This window comes from Colias philodice, chromosome 2, assembly GCF_061535455.1.
Source record: "Colias philodice isolate Cphi_HAF_F1 chromosome 2, ilColPhil1 Martin Lab GWU primary, whole genome shotgun sequence".
In the NCBI taxonomy this organism is placed as follows: domain Eukaryota; kingdom Metazoa; phylum Arthropoda; class Insecta; order Lepidoptera; family Pieridae; genus Colias; species Colias philodice.
Genome location: NC_143087.1, coordinates 9,809,111 through 9,830,734, shown reverse-complemented (window position 1 = coordinate 9,830,734; position 21,624 = coordinate 9,809,111). Strand labels below are relative to the sequence as shown.

General features: G+C 35.3%; 1 protein-coding gene and 1 long non-coding RNA gene across 2 annotated transcripts in view; one reads left to right on the top strand and one right to left on the bottom strand.

Moving 5' to 3' along the window:
- LOC149490715 (uncharacterized) overlaps nt 1-21,624 on the top strand; it is a 244,929-nt gene that overhangs the window by 33,380 nt on the left and 189,925 nt on the right. The gene's annotated exons all lie outside the window — the stretch shown is intronic.
- Nucleotides 4,653-11,192, bottom strand: LOC149490718 (uncharacterized). Its single transcript, XM_089707747.1, has 3 exons — nt 11,048-11,192; nt 10,627-10,844; nt 4,653-7,712 (listed from the first exon to the last, which is right to left on the bottom strand). Exons 1-3 carry the CDS (start codon nt 11,103-11,105, stop codon nt 7,431-7,433), a joined length of 558 nt encoding a protein of 185 aa, XP_089563873.1. The 5' UTR covers nt 11,106-11,192; the 3' UTR covers nt 4,653-7,430.

Here is a 21,624-nt window from a genome sequence, read left to right as displayed (position 1 = left end):
AAAATATGGCCCATTTTATGTCTGATCGCGCGGGGGTGAGGTAAGTTTAATTTTGGCGGGAGGCGGAGAGTGTCCGTTCTGTAGCGTTTAGCTACTATTATGTATTCTGTGCCTAAGATTAAGAATCCTCGGGCTGAAAGCTACCTAGGTATTACGTTTTGCGATTCACAGTGCACAATTAAACATAGGTCATGTCGCATCAGTCAAGACTTGACTTGAATTTCTGCTCTTGACTCTTGAAATTTACCAAATGACATTTTTCTCACATTTTTATTTTATTTTAGAAACAGTTGTCAATATGTAATTACATTACAATATACCAACAATAAGCCAACAATATACACTAATATCCATCGAGATAGTAGATACTATCTCTATGCTTATATCTTATATCCTTCTTATATCCATCAATCATTAAATATTTAAGTAATAGTAATCTGAAACCATAAAAGTGATAAATTCAACTTATACTAAAATGTACCTACCACAAATGTGCATACATTTAAACCTAAAAACAATTAAGTAATTAGTTAATTATTACATATCACCAATATAACAATAATGTTATGAAGGAAAAACAAGAGTGTCGACCATCTTGTGATTAATCGGCACGTATTACGTACACAAGGCCTTGTCGTAAATTCTTAGCGACATATTGTCTGACTGCTAGTTTATTTTTAAACTATATACCACAGCTATATACATTTACTAATGCATATTAAAATAATAAAAGCGGTAATTTAGAACGTTCAAAAATATACACAATCTTCGTTATTCACCCAGAACGTTCATTTTTGGCAGGGTGCCTGTCTTCCCCCCAACGGTCCAGGCCTTGTCGCGGCGGAGGGGCTCAGTAGCTCAGAGTTATGGCCCTCTGAGTGAAGCGAAAATGGACCAGCGAGGGGCTGAACGGCTGGTCTAGAGTCGGGGAGATTCGACCGGCCCGACGGCCAGGGCTAGGTGTGGCCCAGCGGCCGCTGTGTGCGGCGTGGGATGGCGACCAGAGGTCGTGGCTTGGCGGACCCCGTGTCCACTAGGCAAAGGTGGCGCTGAACGGCAGTTGGGGTTGGAAATCCTCGACTGACCCGACGGCAGAGGTCCTGTTTGTGGGCCAGAGATGAGCCGGCTTTTATGCGGCGGTGGATGGCGGCCAGAGGTCGCGACGCGGCGGGCTCGCTGGTTTAGCAAGCCACGCCGTGCAGCGGAGGGCGGGATCCCGACGCGTCATTGTGATGACGCGCGGAGACTCCTGCAGAGAGGTGTGGGGCGGCGGCCACTGTAAAACGGCCGTCTGCCAACTCGTAATCCGGTCCGTGGGGCCGGACCGAGGGCCGCCACCTCTGGTGAGGTGGGGGCTGCGAGGTAATCTCTATAAAAGTGCGCCGGAGGGTCCCCCGACGTGTATTTCACACATCGGAGGACCTTCCGGCGTGCACCCTCCGGCCGGACGGTGATGGGGTCGGGGGTTCGGGGGAACGCGGATGATGGAGCGGGGAAAGATCCATTGTCTGCGCGTTGGTGGCGTAAGCCTTCGTTCCAGCAGCCACCAGCGAGGGGGGTTCTAGTGGTGGGCCTGGAAACGGGCATCTGCTGGGCGGGACACGCGGTAGAGTCGTAACCGTTCCCGCAGTTCCGTCCAAAGCAGCGCGATGGAACAGAGTGGGGTTTTAGTCGGTAGGAATCCGACATAACCACGGCTCCATCCCCGGGAGCCGGGGGTATCTAAGAAGATTTCCCCACTATAAAAAAAAAAAAAAAAAAAAAAAAAAGGGTGCCTGTCTTACATTCAGAAAACGTGACGGTAATCACATGCTTGGCTAAAAAATACAAGTTTATTTCTGTATGTATGTATTTAACAAACAATGTTTGTTTACATTGTGTTGTTATAGACCTATGTGAATCATAATTTATTATGCTAAGTGGATTGCGTAACTGTATGCTTTGATTTACCTTGTATGTAAATATAGTCAGGTATGGTCGGTACATTAAGGGCGACTGCATAATAAAACGACAATGTTTTACATATAAAAATATTTATTAAAAACATTTTGGTAACATTTAATAAGAACACTTAGGTAAAAATAAATCGACCTCAAAATTATTTCAAAAGAACAGCCTGGACTGGAAGTTCACGGAGGAAGCCGGAACAGCAAAAAACTAAAATAAATAAAACAATGATAACACTCTAGGCAGAAGTCTAATTGACAACCAGAATTAAGGCATCGCAAGAATAATTATTTAAGTACGATAAAATACCTACGGCTATTATTATAATTACAACAAATAAAACGCCTAACGTCTATTCGTTCAGTAAGGTCCGCGCGGCGCCGTGCGGAGACCGCGCCGGCGACCTATACAGTCTCTTGGCAGAATTTATCGGAGTATTATTGCCACTAACATTATTTCACTCACGAGACATTTTGCTTGCCACTACGCCGTAATTATACAACTACTAAATACTAAAAACATCCCAATTATACGAAGCTATGTTAAAATTTTACCTAACTAATAATATTAACATCTTCGGCTAATTTGATACTAGAATGATATAACATCCTCTCATATTGTACTCTTAACATTACGCTTGATTAAATAATAAGTGAGGAATTAACATGTTACACATAATATTGCAAGCATTACTGAGATTGTGCATGTTACGTGATTTACAATTTACATGTAATTTGAAACTTAGTGTACAGGATGGAAGTTTGCTTATACTGTAGTTATCGAGGGTGGAAGGACCTCGGCCTAGACCGAGCTCTTACAAAAAGCTACATTAAAGGAACAGTCATAAAGATTAAATTACGAGCATTGGCACTTTCAATATTAAATCTTAATTACACTCTCGAAATAGCACTGCATATTAATCAACTTAAAAACTAAATTCAGATCAGTCATTTATGATATCACATCAAAATAAACAGGGAAAAATACATATGTGATAGTTTGGATATATTATAATATATATTATATTCTTTTTAAAAGAGGTATTAATTTTCTTAAGGGTTACTAAAATATTGAGCTCTGCGTCGCTCGCGACGCACTATATCACCATAATACGAGAACAACATTAAACCAATAAAAGTTTTGGTACTTGGAGTTTGTCTCCTCGTTAATTCTATTTCGCTAAACCTACATAATGCTTATCAGATATATGTAATACCGGCGAAGCGTCTTCTGCCCGCAGGCGACCCGGGGCCGCGTGCAGGCATCCGACACGTTTAGGGCATGCACCCGGGTTTACCCGGTTCCGAAAAACCCGGGTAAACCCGGGTTTTTTGATGATCTTGAGAACCGGGTCTGAATAGTATGAAACCCGGTTCTCCCGGTTCCGACCAAAATATTAAAATATAAAGTATTATTTATATTTTGCTGCATGATTTTAACAAATTTATTGTATCTGGCAACGTCAGACTCACGTGCATCGCGAAATTTCGTGCCACGCCTCAAACGTGGCTCCGATTGGTTGTCTAACTTTAGATGCTATAAGTTTCCTACGGTTGTATTACCAAAAAAAATTAGGCTTCGAAAATGACAAAAATTAGGCTACAGAAATATTTTTATTAGATTTCTCGTGAATTTGAAAAGCTGTTAATTTTACTGATTCATATTTAATGATCCAGTCATGTTTTTGTTTTTGGTATCAAGCTGAAATTTATATCGAATACTCAAGTCGTCGGTCCCTTTTATGTGAAAAAGTCGAACTCACAAGCCAACGCATCAAAAGATACAGCCGTAAATGCTGAAAATTTTCGAAAATTTCGACATTCGCATGGGACTCAAAACCTACAGCTGGGTACTTTTCATGTTTTTATGTGATATTATGATAACAAGAGCGCCGAGACAACCGTCAAAACGCTAAGGAATAGAATACGCTATCGATACAAATTGACATAAGCGTATGATGTTTTGCCTAAGGATTCGGTCACAATACCAACGACGACGACGACCACGAACAAAATTTTCATCCAGTCGAAATTAAATACATTGTGCAAAACTCAATAAAAAAAATTTTTTCGAGATCAATGGATAAAAAAATAGGTTTTTCGTAGAAACGGTAGCTCCTAGGAAAAAATGTATTTAACCTTTTTTATAGATAATTTTATGATGTACAATTTTGGTTCCAGGTGATTGTATGATAGTTAAACTTACCGTCTCGGCGAAAATCGCAAAAAAAAACTATTTTTTTATTAATTGACCTCGAATTAATTTTTTTCCGAGTACCGTAATGACGGGAGATTTAAATATTTTATTTTGAATAAATTTTGGCAAGATTTGAATTTTGGTCGTGGTCGTCATCGTCGTTGGTAGTGTGACCGAACCATTACCAAAATATCATGAGCTTATGTCAATAATTAGCGTTAGCAATTTCTATTCCTCGGCGATACTAACGTTTGACTAAGGACCAAGGTACTTTTATAAGACTGATAAATAAAGAGAAGTATTTAAATTTTGTTTCTTTATTAATTTAATAAAATAAGACACAAGCCGCGTAAAATAAAGGCCTATCAGGTACTTTTACAGTTACTTTTGTTTAATTTCGTATTTTTTCCGAAGTATTATAAAAGAACCGGGTAACCCGGTTCTACCCGGTTCTGAGCTCGATTTGGAACCGGGTTTCAGAAACTTGGAACCGGATCCGGTTCTGCATGCCCTAGACACGTTTCGCCTTCAACCCTTCAATCCCCATACAATTTTCATTATAAAAATACTGTCATTTGACTACAGTTCAAAGAGAAAAAATATTTATCATAAATACAAATGAACAATAGATAAACTACATCACACTATATAATATAATATCATGTATATGATTTGACTAAACAAAATAAAATGCATAAAATTGAAATGATTAAAACATCGTAAAAATATTTGACACTAACAATGGAAGGTACTAAATTTGATTATTACATGAAACAAAAAATAACTCATTCAAATAAATAAATAGCACAACAACCAAAATATTTGGCAATGCGGATAAAATAAACATTAACAACTATTACCCTCGGCTGCTAACTTAACACAAAATTGGAATGCAAATATTGCATCGCACCTTGGCCTCGCTGGGTGTAGGGCTGGGCCTGGCAAGCGGCCGCTCGCTGGGCCGATCATACAACTAACTTAACATCCACTACTAGAGCTACTGTGTAAAATGTGCGTATCGCTCCCAATACATTACTTTGCACTACATTCGATTTAAGTTTTGTCATATAACATTATTTTATTAACTTAAAATATTCTGAATGCAACATCTGATTTACAATATCCATAACGATCGCTTTGTATGCGTGTGACTGAGCAGAAAGCACACTAGATTGACTAAACATACCCAAGCGTTGATTGTATATTGATTGAAGAAAAATGTCATTTGTTAGGCAAATTATATTCATAAGCTGCATTCTGAGATCCATGCTATTATGTTCAGTCGAGAACCACTGAATCATAATTATATTAAAATAAAATTTTGTAAATTATTCACTTATTTGATTACAACTTATTTAGTTCATAGCCCAGCAATAGAAGAGGAAGAAAGTATAATATAATATTGATGACTCAAAACAATAAAAAACGATAATAAAAAGATAAAGCAATTGATAAAATGCAATGTATACTTGGACTGATAAGACGCTGATTTCAAAATGATAACTACTGGAAATAATCATGTTATGATTCAAATAATTATAAATTTTGTGGATGTTGGTCCCTTCCAGAAAATTGCCAAACCTCACAGCGAATTAAACATTATAAAGAAAATTTTTTGAAGACTACAACTGTATTGTCACATATTAACATTTTTTATAAAAATAACTTTGTGTGAAATATGTCAACATTATCATGTACAAATACTCCAGTTCCATTTTAAAGCTGTTCACAACATAGCAGAACCAAAGTTGCACAGAAGGACAGTATCAATTGTTAATAGTTAGTATAAATATGTTACACATTACTTACACATACTTTACGAGACTCACACTATTAAATATCTTGACTAAGTTAAAGAGACCATGGATATTACAATTTATATATGCATTTACATAGAGATATTTACCAGTCTGTTCACGACACTTACTATAATTTCACTAGAACCCAGTATCTGGGCACATCAATGACTTAAAACATTTTAAAACGGTCTGTAACAACTACTAATACCTTAGGACATCTAATCACTGTTTAAATTTGTGATGATATGCACTGATAACCCATTTGACTTTGTTTTATATGGGCTCGTCATATTTTAAATGAGCTGAAGCTTTCACACTGAGTAAATAGGAAGTAGATAGGGAGACATCAAGATTGTATCCACTAAATTATGCGATTACTATTATAATGTAATGCACGGACGGTACAACCAACAAACACCAATAATTAGACCTTAAAATTAACCTACAGCTTGGCTTAAATTCGTGCCTTCTCGTCATATCGTTTATGTTAACGAGAAGCAGACTTTTGGTTTAAACATGTCGATAATATCGAAAATGACTGTGGAATATATCAAATCCATAAATTAGCTCTAGGATACTCTGCAGTGGTACTTACAAAACAATATTTAAATAATAACTATTACGATTTAATGGTGGGAATAGCTCATAAGGAAAGTTTAAAATTTAAATATTGATTCAATAAATCCAACATTTGATTGACCACCTTAAACAATTTGATCTAAGTCACCAATTCATACAAATTGTATATTCCAACAATTTATAGAAAATATAATTTGAAATATTAAATAATTAAATTCTTTGGACAATAAATTATTAAAATTTCTAAGAGGAACTAATGTAGTGTACTAATAGTATAATAAAATTAATTTTCTGTCTTTAAATTAACTTACGATATGGAATTTGAGGTTTGAGTAGTGATCCCTATATGGATCTAAAATGCCGATTTCATATTTGTAGGTATATCATTAACATAATAAATATATAAAATAACCTTAACATTATCACACAATCAATAAGTTAAAACAAAAAAAAAACGAAAACATATATGCATCGTCACGCATTTATAGAATTTGTCAAAAATTGCTTTGTTTAAATTAAGATCACAGTTTTAAGTCACATTTAAAATGTAATTCTACAATTTCACGGACGATAACCATATACATATTCCACAGTCATCCATAGCAGCATAGACTCATCAAGACAACGTTATGGTTTATAATTTAGGAATGTCAAAACCAGCAACTTTAGTTTATGATAAGAAATACTAGTCACAAACATTTACTTAAAATCATAATTATTATAGTCTAGAGGCATTTCCTGGCAAATAGCTAAAGACAGGTCGTCATAGAATAATATTAATAGTTCCAACTAAAATTGCTGGTTCGTTGTCAAAAGGTGGTTGGAGCACCGTTTTGTGACTGCACCAAAAAGTATCTTGATGTGTTCTAGTTGCATTTTGTTCGGAATTTATGCTGACGCATGGTTTTGCTAATCTGTGGCAGCTACGACCCATGAGAAGCCGCAGTCGCGACAGGAGTCTTTTACATACTGTGTGCGTGTCCCATACGGCCCCAGGCGGTGGTATTGAGAGCGATTTGCGAAGAACAGTGCAGGGTTGTTGGGAGGCAGCACTGTCGCGCGGTAGTTCCATCGCGGATCTCTGAGATTGGCCATTAAATTGAGAATGTCACGGCCCCCGGATACTACTTTGACATCCTCTTTTCTTTCTTTTGGACGTGGCTGGGGTTGCACAACCGAATCAAATAATTTCTGAAATGTTGATTAAGTGTTGATTATTCTAATAAAATAAAACGCTTGATCGACAGACAAGAATGAAAACTATATTTTAAAAACCGAACATATCAAAACCTAACACACATCTTGCTACATGTCGCTACTAAATAGTTCGTATATGAGTGATATTGTCGATATAAAATAACACCCCTACTTATCACAATATTCACTAAACAATCATATACAAAATTATTCTATACAAACTATGCCAAGAAGCAACATAAATTTATAATGTTTTGCTGAACATAAACTTTTAGTAAGAATATCAGCTGGCATATCAGCTGTTGGCAAATACAGCACCTTAACAATTTTATCTCTTACTAGATCACGACAAAAATGATATTTAATATCGATATGCTTTGTACGTTTATGAAATGCTGGATTTGCACACAGCTTCTGCGCACCTTGGTTATCATTAAATATGCAAATAGTGTACATCTTATTGGTTATTTCAAATTGTAATTCTTTAAGATATAATGCTTCTCTACATGCTTCAGATAGACCAATATACTCTGATTCAGTGCTAGAGAGGGCTACACATTTCTGTTTTCTACACTCCCATGATATTACACCATCAGATAACAAAAAACACATTCCAGTATATGATCTCCTATCTTCAGAGTTAGAAGCCCAATCAGCATCTACATAGCCTGTTATTTCTGAATTACCTTCTTTACAATATTTTATTCCATAACATTTAGTTCGTTTTAAATACCTTAATACTCTTTTTGCATATTCCCAATGCTCTTTTGTGTGACAATTATTAAACTGACTTAAAAAACTTATAGAGTAACTAATATCTGGCCTAGTTAAGACTGACAAGTACATCAAACTACCAATTAGTTGTTGATAGGGCACATGACTATTTGCCCCTACTGGACCTTTATTTACATTTAATTTGACCTCCATCGGAGTATCAACAGTCTTACAATCACTTAAATTAAATCTGCTTAAAAGTTGATCAATATAAGCTTCCTGACTCAAAGTTACATATCCTTTATCTTTATTGAAGGTTACATTCATTCCAAGACATAATTTAGCTTCACCTAAGTCCTTAATGCTGAAATTATTAGATAAAATCTGTTTCAAGTTATTAGTTTCAATTATATCATTGGAAAATATAAAGAAATCGTCGACATAGACTGTCACAATGGTCTTACAATTATTAATATTCTTTGTATACATACATGGTTCTATTTTTGACCTTTTGTAATCATTACTGATCAAACAATTATCAACCTTTTTATTCCAAGCTCTAGAGGCTTGCTTAAGTCCATAAATGGCCTTTTTAAGTTTCAATACTTTATGATCTGAACTACTACTATTATAACAATCTGGCATTTTCATGTAAATGGTTTCCTCTAAATCACCATTCAAGAAAGCAGTCTTGACATCTAAATGGTGAACATCCATACCTAACTTTACAGACAATGCAAATAATAGTCGAAGGGTTGTATGTCTCACTACAGGCGAAAATGTTTCTGTGTAATCTACACCATATTTTTGGGTGAAGCCCTTTGCGACCAAACGAGCACGATAACGCACATTGTTTTCACTATCGTACTTTTTTCGTAACACCCACTTGCACTGCACTATAGTACCATCTTTTGGTACATCTACGAGTTCCCATGCACTATGATTCTCGAATGACTGTAGCTCATCCTGTACTGCCGCTAACCAATGTTCTTTCTCTGGACCTTCCAAAGCTTCCTGCAAGGATATCTCATCCATGAACATGTTGTCATCTTTTATACAAGCACTTGCAAATCCATATCTGTCTGGCTGCTGCCTACGCCGAGGACCAGATATTATGTTGACATTGTTCAATATAATGGAGTCTTCACTGTCTGTTGTACCAGTCTCAGAGCTATCTAATGTGTCTTCTTCACAAGGTACATATAGTTCACTGCTGTCATCTGTGTTCGAGCTCTCTGATTGTTCAAGTGAATCTTCCTGAGGTGTCAAGTCTTTTTCCTCCACTGGAACCATATTCACTTCATCTGAACAATTTTCCTGTACCTTCAGATCACTCTCTGTCTCCATCTTGACATGACCTAGACGTCGATGCCAAACTTCACTGGACACCATCACTGCAGCCGATGAACAACACTCAGGCATGTTTAGTTTATACACACCATTCAACAGACTCGCTGTAGCCACTAATACTCCTGCTTGGTTGAAAATCTGACATCCATTATTGTTGAATGAAACTTTGTTTCCTTTTGATATAAGTTGACTAACAGACAACAGATTTGTAGTCAACTTCGGCACGCATAATACATCTTCCATTGTAATATCGTATTCACAGGCATGCGTCTTTGTCGTAATCTGCACATCTCCAGTACATACTACTGGTATTTTATCTTTATTTGCCACGACAATTTCTTTGATCATAACATCTCGCGACACATTTGACAACCATTCTTCGTTCGCGGTAAGATGAACACTCGCCCTACTATTTTCAAGGTTATCGCATTGAATTTGTGGCTTGGCGTGGAGGGCATTGCATAAAATTCCTTGTAAAATTATTGTCGATATAAAATAACAATTATTAACATTGTTTATATTAAGTAACCATAAATCACATTGGAATATTTAATTTCAGTAGTTGATAGACGAAATTGGCACTAGCAATTGTTTACGCAAATGGATTAATTATATATTCAATCGTATAAACATATAAATACATCAGCACTTTTATAGTTGATAAAGATAATAAAAAACGTGTCAAACATAACATAAGGTCTTCAAAAATCTTTCCATTATCACACGTCAATTACACACAACATTGATAGCATAAGACGTTCGCCATTACGGAATATTATGAAAATAGAGAGGTCAAGGACAGGACGAACGCAAACAAAAAAGCATAATAATATAATTAGCTCACCTTCTCTGTGGTTTGAGGACTAGATGGCAAAGAGTCGCTGTTTACAGACTCTGATTTGAGCGAAACCAATGAGCCGATACCGCTAGATTCACTGGATACAGACGGGCTGGGGCTCGTTTGAGACTTTGATAGGCCCGCTATGTCTATGATATGGCTGAAGGAATTGAAATTTTCTGTCTCCAATCCCGATAAAGGTAGTGCAACTGACAATGCCATGTCTGGAAGACAAAAATAACAGTTGAATTTCGTTTACACGTGCATTTAACGCCACTGCGTGCTAATACAGCTATGTTGACAGAATCCAACGCGCCAAATTTTTCCGCTCACAATACAGCATTTTAATTATCACATTTAACTCTAATCGTTATGAGTATAAAAATAACAACAATAAACACTACATTACAATAAAAACAATAATTACCGAAAAGCGCAATTCCCAAAACGTACAAGCCTCGACGTAGCGAAAAGAGATCGAACATTTACGAAGTGAAGTTGGTTACATTACAATATTATCTCGCGTTTGCGTGTGCGTGATGTAGTTTAGCGGGCGGCAAACGGAAGTTACCAATGTCGGTAAAACAGTTTATTACGCAGCAAACAAAGAAAATTTCAACTAAATATTAAAAAGTATTTGTAATGTAGTTTTGATTACTGTTTGAAACAAACCATTTAATTTCATGATAATATTAAAAATTATTAATCGATCTGATAAGAAAAAAATGCAATCTTTGCATGTAAGCTAACGCCATCTATTGAAAACAGATAGAACTACAGCTACAACTCTCGTCTGCTCACATCTCTGACATTCCAAGTGAAATCGATGTTCCGTGTGAACACGATAGATGGCGCTTTATAACATAATTAAAAAATATTTTATTTTTAACTTGGTTTTGACAATTATTGTCAAAACCAAGTTAAAAATAAAATATTCAAACCTCGATCTGTGCACCTCATTATTACAGTACGTCTTGTTCTTGTAATATAATTTTACAGGGAAAGCTTGGAAAATATTTGTTTTGAATATAATGGTATCTAATGGGTAGGTATTTATAATTATATTAATTAACGAAATTATTTCGGTATCTTATATTATTATCATTTATATTATAGATGAATAAAATATTAAGGTATTAATAGGTATAATAGGTAGTGTATTTTCAAATAAGTATTTACTTATTCTAGTGTAGAAACCACATTGAAAATATATTTTATGTTTTTCTTAAAATATAATCTATAGGTATCTAGGTATATCGTATACAGTATACTTTACAATTTCAACGTACCTACCTACCTAATGGACAAAATTAAAAAAGCTTATTTATGCGCGTTGAGAGGAAACATTTGGTATCTTTGAATCTTGCCAAAGAAGTTTCTCTTCTTACACGTCGTGTGCTCGGCACACACGCTCTTTGCTTAAAGTTGTCAGAACTAAACTAAGATGATGATTTAGATGGGTTTACATGGCAGTCAACAGTAGATCTATCGTCTGTGGTCAACAGCTTTCAAATAAGTAAGTACTTACCTAAAAAAATAATTATTATCAAAATCCGTTCACCCAGTCAAAAGTTCTGAGGTGAGAAGTCTGTAAAAAAAATATCTATATATGTTCTAAGTATAAAATTTTACAGCATATTCAAAAGCAAAATGATGTCGATAAAAACATTTCAGGTAGTTTGTGAAATTTGCCTGATTTAGATAGCTCATAGTCAGACTGTTTGTATGCATTTCCTGAGAACATTTACTATGGTAATATTTTTTTTACACTATAAGAAAGTAGAGATTTCAATGAACAAAAAGCTCCCCAAGCTTTTGCAAAAAGATCATATTTTACGGGAGAATTTTCGATTCAAAATTAGGTTGTTTTTTTGGTTTTAAGTTGAAATAAGGCGAAAAAATAAATATTTTCAATCAAATAAATTACAGTGTATTTGGGACATAATAAAGTAAGTTTAGCTAGAGTAAGTAGATTCCCATTCAAACAATATTATATTTTATAAGAAGGTTATATAAGAAGGCTCAATTCATAGGCTGGTATTTTCTCAAAGCTCAATTCATGAAAAATATAATTATAAAGTTACCTACTAAGCATTGGCAGACCATTTCACCCGCGTGGTCCGCTCCTGTTGTTCTTAGCGTGATAATATATAGCCTATAGGCCCTATAGCCTTCCTCGGCAAATGGGGTATCTAACACCGAAATAATTTTTCAAATTAGACCAGTAGTTCCCGAGATTAGCACGTTCAAACAAACAAACAAACAAACTCTTCCACTTTATAATAAATACTAGATTTCCGCCCGCAGCTTCGCCCGCGTTTTCAAAGGAAAACCCGCATAGTTCCCGTTCCCGTGGGATTTCCGGGATAAAACCTACCCAATGTGTTAATCCAAGTTACCTTCTATATGTGTGCTAAATTTCATTGTAATCGGTTCAGTAGTATTTGCGTGTAATAGTAACAAACACACACACACACACACACACACACATCCTCACAAACTTTCGCATTTATAATATTAGTAGGGTTAAAACTGCTTTTTACATTATCTCTCTGATTAAATTTTTTAATTTATCTATCAAATTGAATACTTAATTAAATAAATAATAATATTACCTTCACAATCGTCTAACAACGGTTTAGAGCAATCTTTCGTATCCTCTCCCATCTCACGTAACCGTTGTATTAAGTTCTCTTCTGAATGATTTCTGAGAAACACGAAATATAAGGTTATTTAATACTAGCTTTACACCCGCAGCTTCGCCCGCGCATTCAAAGAAAAACCCGCATAGTTCCCGTTCCCGTGGGATTTCCGGGATAAAACCTATCCTATTTCCCGGGGTAAAAAGTAGCCTATGTCCTTTCTCGGGTATCAAAATATCTCTATACCAAATTTCATGCAAATTGGTTCAGTAGTTAAGGGGATTACAAGAGCTAGCTGAAATTGAGTGACTCGCGCACACATTAACACAATCGACGACGGTTAGTGGTTAACAGGCCTCGGCCGGTAGTGTCGGTACACAGGCGGTTCACGCACACATGCGTACGTTTTTGGTTTGGGAATAAGAATTTGCGATTTACACGAAATCTATTGATTGGACTAAAAAAATAAAACGAAGTTTTTTTAGTATGTTGCTTGTAGAATTATTTGCCGTAAAAACAGAATGATTGCATGTAGTTTAGTATGGTTTTTAAGTATCAAAAGATTTTTTTAGAGGTACCTTTGTGATTTTTTTCTATCGAGTAAAATAAGTTGTATTGTGTTTTCAGCACGATATCTAACTAGTATATATCCTGAAGAATATCATATATTTGTCTGAGATTTTTTACTACAGTTAATCATATACTTTAAAGCATTATAAAACTCGAGTTTTGCCTCGTTTAGCTCTTCTAAGCCCCTTAAGGCGTGATTGAGTAACAGACAGACAGACAGAGTTACTTTCGCATTTATAATATTAGTATGGATGCATACCATATTTAAATATAAATTTATTGTTGAATCGTTTCTATCGCCTTAAATACGTATTTAATCATAATTTATCTATAATATTATTTTTTATTGACTTATCGAAATTTTCCTGACTTATAGAAATTTTCCCCACAAAGAGAAATTTTGCCTGACGTATAGAAATTCTCCTGTCTTATCGAAATTTTCCCGACTTATGGATTTTTCCTGACTTATAGAAATTTTTGCAGCAGAGAAATTTTCCTCACGTATAGAAATTTTCCTGGCTTATAGAATTTTTCCTGACGTAAAGAAATTTTCCTGGCGTATATAGTTTTTCCTGACTTATACAAATTTTCCTGACGTATAGAAATTTTCCTGGCTTGTAGAAATTTTCCCGACGCAGATAAATTTTCCTGACGTATACAAATTTTCCTGGCTTATAGAATTTTTCCTGACGTATAGAAATTTTCCGGACTTATATAAATTTTCCCGATTTATGGAATTTTTCCTGACGTATATAAATTTTCCAGACCTATGGAAATTTTCCTTATAGGAATTTTCCTGACTTACCGTAATTTTCCCGACTTATGGAATAAACATTTTTTTGACTAATACAATTTTCCTTATCTATATAAATTTTTCTGACGTATAGGAATTTTCCGGACTTATATAAATTTTGCTGGCTTATAGAAATTTTCCCGACGCATAGAAATTTTCCTGACGTATAGAAATTTTTATGACGGATGGAAATTTTCCTGGCTTATAGAAATTTTCCTCACGTATAAAAATTTTCCTTGTTTATGAAAATTTTCCTTTCTTATGGAAATATTCCAGCTTATAGAAATTTTCCTGGCTAATAAACATTTTCCTGACTTATACAAATTTTCCTTATCTATATAAATTTTTCTGACATCTAGAAATTTTCCGGACTTATAGAAATTTTGCCAGCTTATAGAAATTTTCCCGACGCATAAAAATTTTGCCAGCTTATAGAAATTTTCCCGACGCATAAAAATTTTCCTGACGTATAGAAATTTTCATGATGGATAGAAATTTTCCTGGCTTAGAGAAATTTTCCTCACGTATAGAAATTTTCCTTTCTTATGGAAATTTTCCAGCTTATAGAAATTTTCCCTACTTATGGACATTTTCCTGACTTATACAAATTTTTCCTGACTTATCGTAATTTTCCCGACTTATGGATTTTTTCTGGCGTATAGAAATTTTCCAGACGTACAGAAATTTTCCTGTTTTATCGAAATTTTCCTGGCGTATAGAAATTTTCCTAGGATACGTTTTTAAAAATGGTTTTATACATTATTCGACGAATAAGTTTTAGCCGAGGCCGAGGATTGAAAAATCAGCCCTAAAACGAATAAAGGCACTTTCACATTTATAATATTACTAGAGGTCCGCCCCGGCTTCCATGTTTCGCAATAAAAGGTAGCCTATGTCCTTTCTCGGGTATCAAAATATCTCCATACCAAATTTCATGCAAATTGGTTCAATATACTTTAGGCGTGATTGAGTAACAGACAGACAGACAGAGTTACTTTCGCATTTATAATACCTATTAGAATGGATTAGTATAGATATGTAAAGTGATATATAATAATAGGTAATATTAAAAATCTATTAAGTACCTACCTACATTAAAACAATACCTAAGTACTTATAACCTAAACGGTACGTAAACCTTTCCGGCTCTATGACGAAGCTCTACATAAAGTTTAAGTTGGCAAAGCAATAATACCTAATTCTATATTATGTACTTTATTCTTAGTTAAGTAGGTACCTACTTATAAGTAGACAGTGACATCCATACTAATATTATAAATGCGAAAGTAACTCTGTCTGTCTGTCTGTTACTCAATTACGCCTAAACTACTGAACCAATTTTCATGAAATTTGGTATGGAGATATTTTGATACCCGAGAAAGGACATAGGCTACTTTTTATCCCGGAAATATGACGCAATCCCGGAAATCCGACGGGAACGGGAACTATGCAGCGCGGGCGAAGCCGCGGGCGGAAACCTAGTATTGTATAAATACATATTATGAATAAATTGAAAAACTTGCTACCTACTCATTTTTTTTTGGATTATCTCATCCTCTTTTATTTATTTCATGTTAATTAAGTCAATATTATGTAGATACAAATTTATTATGTAGACAGGTCTTTATAACTTTAACAATACGAGTCTGTGCCTAAAGTTTATTCTGAAACCTACTTAGACTTTCATATGTATTCAAAGCGAATATATTAAATATGTAACAAATCGCCATTTTCAGTATAAATTCCTATCTTAATATAATTCCGAGATAGACTCATGCATGTAAAATGTAATCACGTCGGCGAGCATCTCCGAGCGTCATTATGCAAATGTTTGGTACGAGTCAAAGATCGGAAATTCGGTAATTGCTCATCTCGGTGTTCCGATACGCGAATTCTTATTTCGCCACTTAGTCCGTTCAATAAAATAATAATAGTAAACATCCGTGCAAATGGCCGGCGGGCCGAGGGGCCGGCGAGGCGCGCGGGGTGGGCCGCGCGGGGGGGTGGAGTGAGCTTATCGATTCGCGCCCGCGCGACACACTGTATCTATCCTCTCATCGAAGCCCGTTTGCGGGCCTCACAAAGAAAGAGATAGGTTTCGCCGACTTTGATCCTTTTGTTTTTGGGCAGCGTCCGGCGATGCGGGCGGGGGCTGAAAAATGTGAAGGGGCGCTGATTGGCCGGGCGAGCCCCGCCCCCCGCCCGCTCAGCCTCCGCGAGAGCCTCCGGACCTCGTCTCAGTCAGCTTCAGTCTAAGGCCCTCAGTTCAAGGGCGGTTGTCGCAGTGACGATTTGTTTGGGTTCATCTATTTATAAACTAGCAACTTATAATAATACTTTCAAGGACACCACTAAACGCATTTATGACTATGAATATGCCAATCATAATTTGTATGAATAAATAACTGTGTTTTATTTTTAACAAATCTCTACAGGAGTCCATAAATATTACAATCAAGTCTGCACTCCATAGTCTATTTCCTTGTTCTCTTGCTCCACTTATGTAAAGAAGAAAATGTTATGCGATTTGTGTAGATTAGAATTAAAATTATTGTTATTCATATTGAAATTTGTATTTAAAATATGAATAACATAAAAAAAAATCATACAAAGCTTTATTATTTATCTTTTTATTGTTAGGTATATTTTTTTTGTTAATTCAGCTCTCCCTATTAGGCACTGACTTCCTGAATAAAAAAAATCAACCGCATTATACCTTATTTACTTTAAAGTTAATTATTATCAAGCAGTAAATTGATAAATAATAACACATCTATTTAGAGATTTCATTTGTACCTACATAGAGATATGTAGAGCTCAAATGCAACTTTCTCTGAATACGTAGGTTATATACGCTCTAATACAGTTACCTATAATCTGTTTTTCATGAGCCTATGTTCATATAATTATGACTAAAACATTTTTTGCTCTCATTATTTCTATTAAAACATGTTCTACTAAAATAAATTATTAATTCTTTACACCAATATAAATTATATACGCGCTGATACATTTTCTCTGTTTCTCAGGAGCCTGAATATTTTAGCCAATATGTTTACTGTACCAATCTATATCCTAGTTGTAAATTGGTATAGATATATAACTTTATTTTTGTGAAAATTTTGTTTGTAAAAGTTTGTTGTTGTTTCGGTACCTATGTAGGTTCCTACTTTCACGACATTTGGAAAATTTGTTGTTAAGTAGGTTGTTGGGTTATTTTGAGTGGGATATTTGCTTTATGACAATACATTTTTTTAAATATCTATCTTTTAATTATAGTGATCACAAATTATAATGCACTGATTTAAATAGTAATTAAGAAACAATTAAATAATTTCCAAGCTATTTATTATTTGAGAATTTATTAAATAATGCCAAAAATTGGCGAAAAATTCAAAGAATGGAAATATTCATTTACAATAGGTATCTACATAAAAAAGTTCCACAAGTAGATAGTAAAATACCACTGTCTTCTTAGCTGTTGGAAATTGTTACGTAGGTAATATTTCACAGCCATAATAATAAGCAAGTGTATCGACTGTGTTATACAACGTTAGGATGACATTTAAACTGGCTAGGCATATCGAATGTTTCAGGCTGTGTGATAACAAACGGGCCCCGGTGTCGCGTCGATCATTCCTCGCTTCGATGAAACGGTGTCTTTCCACGGAATTTGTAGATACGGTCCTGGAGTCGGTGCGAAACGCGGCGTTTTTGGAATGGAGAAGCTAATGTAATATTGGAATCGTAGATGAATACCGAATACGTCACTTGGTTTACAAATGAAATTATTTTTCTATCAAAATTTATTCAAACTAAGTAGATAAGCTTCCAATATTTATATCAATATCACAACCCCGAATCTCCAATCTCTCAATTAAACATTAAAATCATTATGATGTACTTATTACATTGTAGGTATTCTAAGTACCTTTTTTTTTTTTTTTTTTTTTTAGTGGGGAAATCTTGCATAGATACCCACGGCCTCCGGGGAAGAGGCCGTGGGTTATGTCGGATTCCTACCGACCAAAACCCCACTGTGTTCCGTCAAGCCGCATCAACGACGGGGCCACGGGTATGTGTAGAATTCATCCGTGACCCCATAGGTATTCTAAGTACCTACTCTACCTAAATAAGATTGTAGAGATACGGCTATTTATATAAAAATAAATAAATATGTGCGTAAACCTATTTTTAGCTGTGTAAAAAAACTCTTAAACTTGTACCGTTGTATTTCGCGTCTATTGTCTTATATGTTTATGAGTTATGACGTAGGCTGTACGGTCACTGATCGAGTTCGGTTCCGTGTTTGTTCACTCTGAGTTGTGAGTCGTGACAGAGTGACAGGTAAATGAACGCGACCATTCGAGACTGCGACATGTCAATATGATGATATATCTCAATGTACGCGATAAAATGTACCCTTTTGTGTCGCAATAGGATTTAAAATGCAATACAGTGAAGAATACGCGTATATCAAACCGTTCTATGATTTCTGACTGAGATTGATTTGTCCATTTTGTTTCGTAGTTCCGGAACGAAAATGCAATCGTTTTCACACAAAAAGAAACATAAGCGGAGTCAGAAATATGGAACTGAAAATTTGAATGTATAATCTTAACGTCGTTAACGTGTAAGGGTATATTTACCTTGTTTCCCTAAGCGACGAAATATTTAAATAGATATCCACGATCCATCCATGGCTATCTTTAGATAAAACGCCCCAATTCACATGCGTGAGCTGTGTGATGGATGAGTCCGACGATCAGTCCCTTGCCCCCCCTCCCTCCGAAATTTGCCTTCCTCACCCCCTCGCCGACAACAACCCGGCCTAAGTCCTGTAGGTGATCCATTACGCTGGCATTTTTGCGTAATCCTCGTTTATAAATATGAAATTGAAGGAAGACCTAGTGATGCTTAATCGACTGGAGGTCGGGGTCATCCCGTCCCTCTGTTGCGAATAATTTATGGCCTGCGGAAAAAATATCGAAAAAATCGTGTCATTTTACACCTCCTTCAGCGAGTGAACGATGAACGATCGAACGATTACTGAAAACAAACGTTTCAGATTACCGCAACGGCAAGGGGCAGTTAATCGGGATGCAAATGATAGTAATTGTAATCAATATATTGTGCAGTGATTATACACAAGGTATGCTCTGATTATAGATAATTATAGTTGGGGGAGGTTGGGGCTGATGAGCGATTTGGGTATTATTTGCGCTTTATTTGGGTATTTAATGCGCTCGAGTGACGACGCAGATATACGTCGGGTTATACAGCGTGTCCCCTGAGGGCTTCACCCTTCGACTGCGCACCGCGGACATTGATTTAGTAATGTTAACAGGGAGCGAATTTAAATATTTTAATAGCTGATTATTGCAAATGATTTGGATTGTAAATATACTTAACTAGTTATCGAATTTAGGGCCGATTTTTCAATGCTTGGATAAAACTTATCCGTCCAATAAAGTATTACACGATAATATTAAAATGTCACGTAAACTGTCAAATACGGGCAATTCGAATACGTTTTTAAAATTGTAGTTTTATACATTATTCGACAAATAAGTTTTAACCATAAGGATTGAAAAATCAGCCCTAAGTTAAAAAGTACACATGCACATTACATCTTATTGCACCAGACATAGGTACAGTTTTATAGTTCAGTTCTATTTTTTTTATAATAATTTAACACTACGTATTTCCTTAGGTTTATTATTTTTTCTTAGCATTATATCCCTGTCTATTTTCTCGTAGACTTAAGCGTTAGGAGTTAGTTAATTATAGGTATTATTTTAATGAGTAAGAAGGAAGTAAGAAGGAAGACATGAATACCTACTATGATGGGAAAAGCGTAGGTATAATCATTTAATTTTTTTTTTAAAACTAACCATCAAATATTCGAAATGCAACACAATCACCTAACGCTTATATACCATAACGATAAATATAAATTAGTCTATACATAATTGAGAACAATACACAGATACTGTTACCCGACCTGAGGCGCATAACAATCAAATTTCCACACGAACGGTCTCATAACAATATCCGACACTAATAAAGGTCTTAATCCTTTGAGCTGTACAATATTGTGTACTCTAATTGGCATTAAAGTCTGTTGAAAGAATTGAGGTAACCCCAAACAGGCGCTTATCACCACATCACCGAACCCTTGTTGCATCACAGATATAAAATATCGCCCCCAGGTATTAACCACTACACACCGCATACCTATTTTGTTTTACGAATTTCAATGTTTATGTGGCTTTAATGTGTATATGGATTGGTTATTTCCATTTGTATTGTATTTAAATACTTCTTACTTGTATAAATAAATGTATACCTAAGTAATCATTTTTGTAGATACTGAAATTCAGCGAATTCAACTTTATACGTAACTCTTTTTGCTAGTGGCTAATTAATGCACGAAGGAAATCATTGACATTTAAATCAATTAACAGTATGTTCAGGATTTTTTTCGAGAAATTAAAAAAAAAAAAACCAAGTCATTAATTAAATACAATAAGCTCTTATCCAGCGCACTGATACTATATTACGACATGAAGTTTCATATCTTTTAGTAAGATTTTTCAAAGCTTTAACTTAACGTTTATATTATAATATCATCGTCAAAAAGCTCCAAAGACACGTTTAATATAAGTACAGTAATCAAAAACAATCACGCTTACCTCTAATAATGTAGTAAATAGATAAAAAAGCTCCGATTTTGAAGTGATTGCGTTATAGCATTGTATTGTGGTACGGAATTGGCGTAATCTTCATAATTGTTTGCGGTGTAGGTACTCGCTCCACTGCGCGTTTCGTAGCAACGCATAAATTGGACTCGATCGCTTTGTTTGCTAAGATGTACACAATTCTCCAATAAATGTATTCGATATTATGGACATTGAATTGTTTCGGAATTAACTGTTTCAAGACGCCAATTAAAGGTTTTTTGAGTGTAACAATTTTCCTTGTAGAACTCTATAAAAA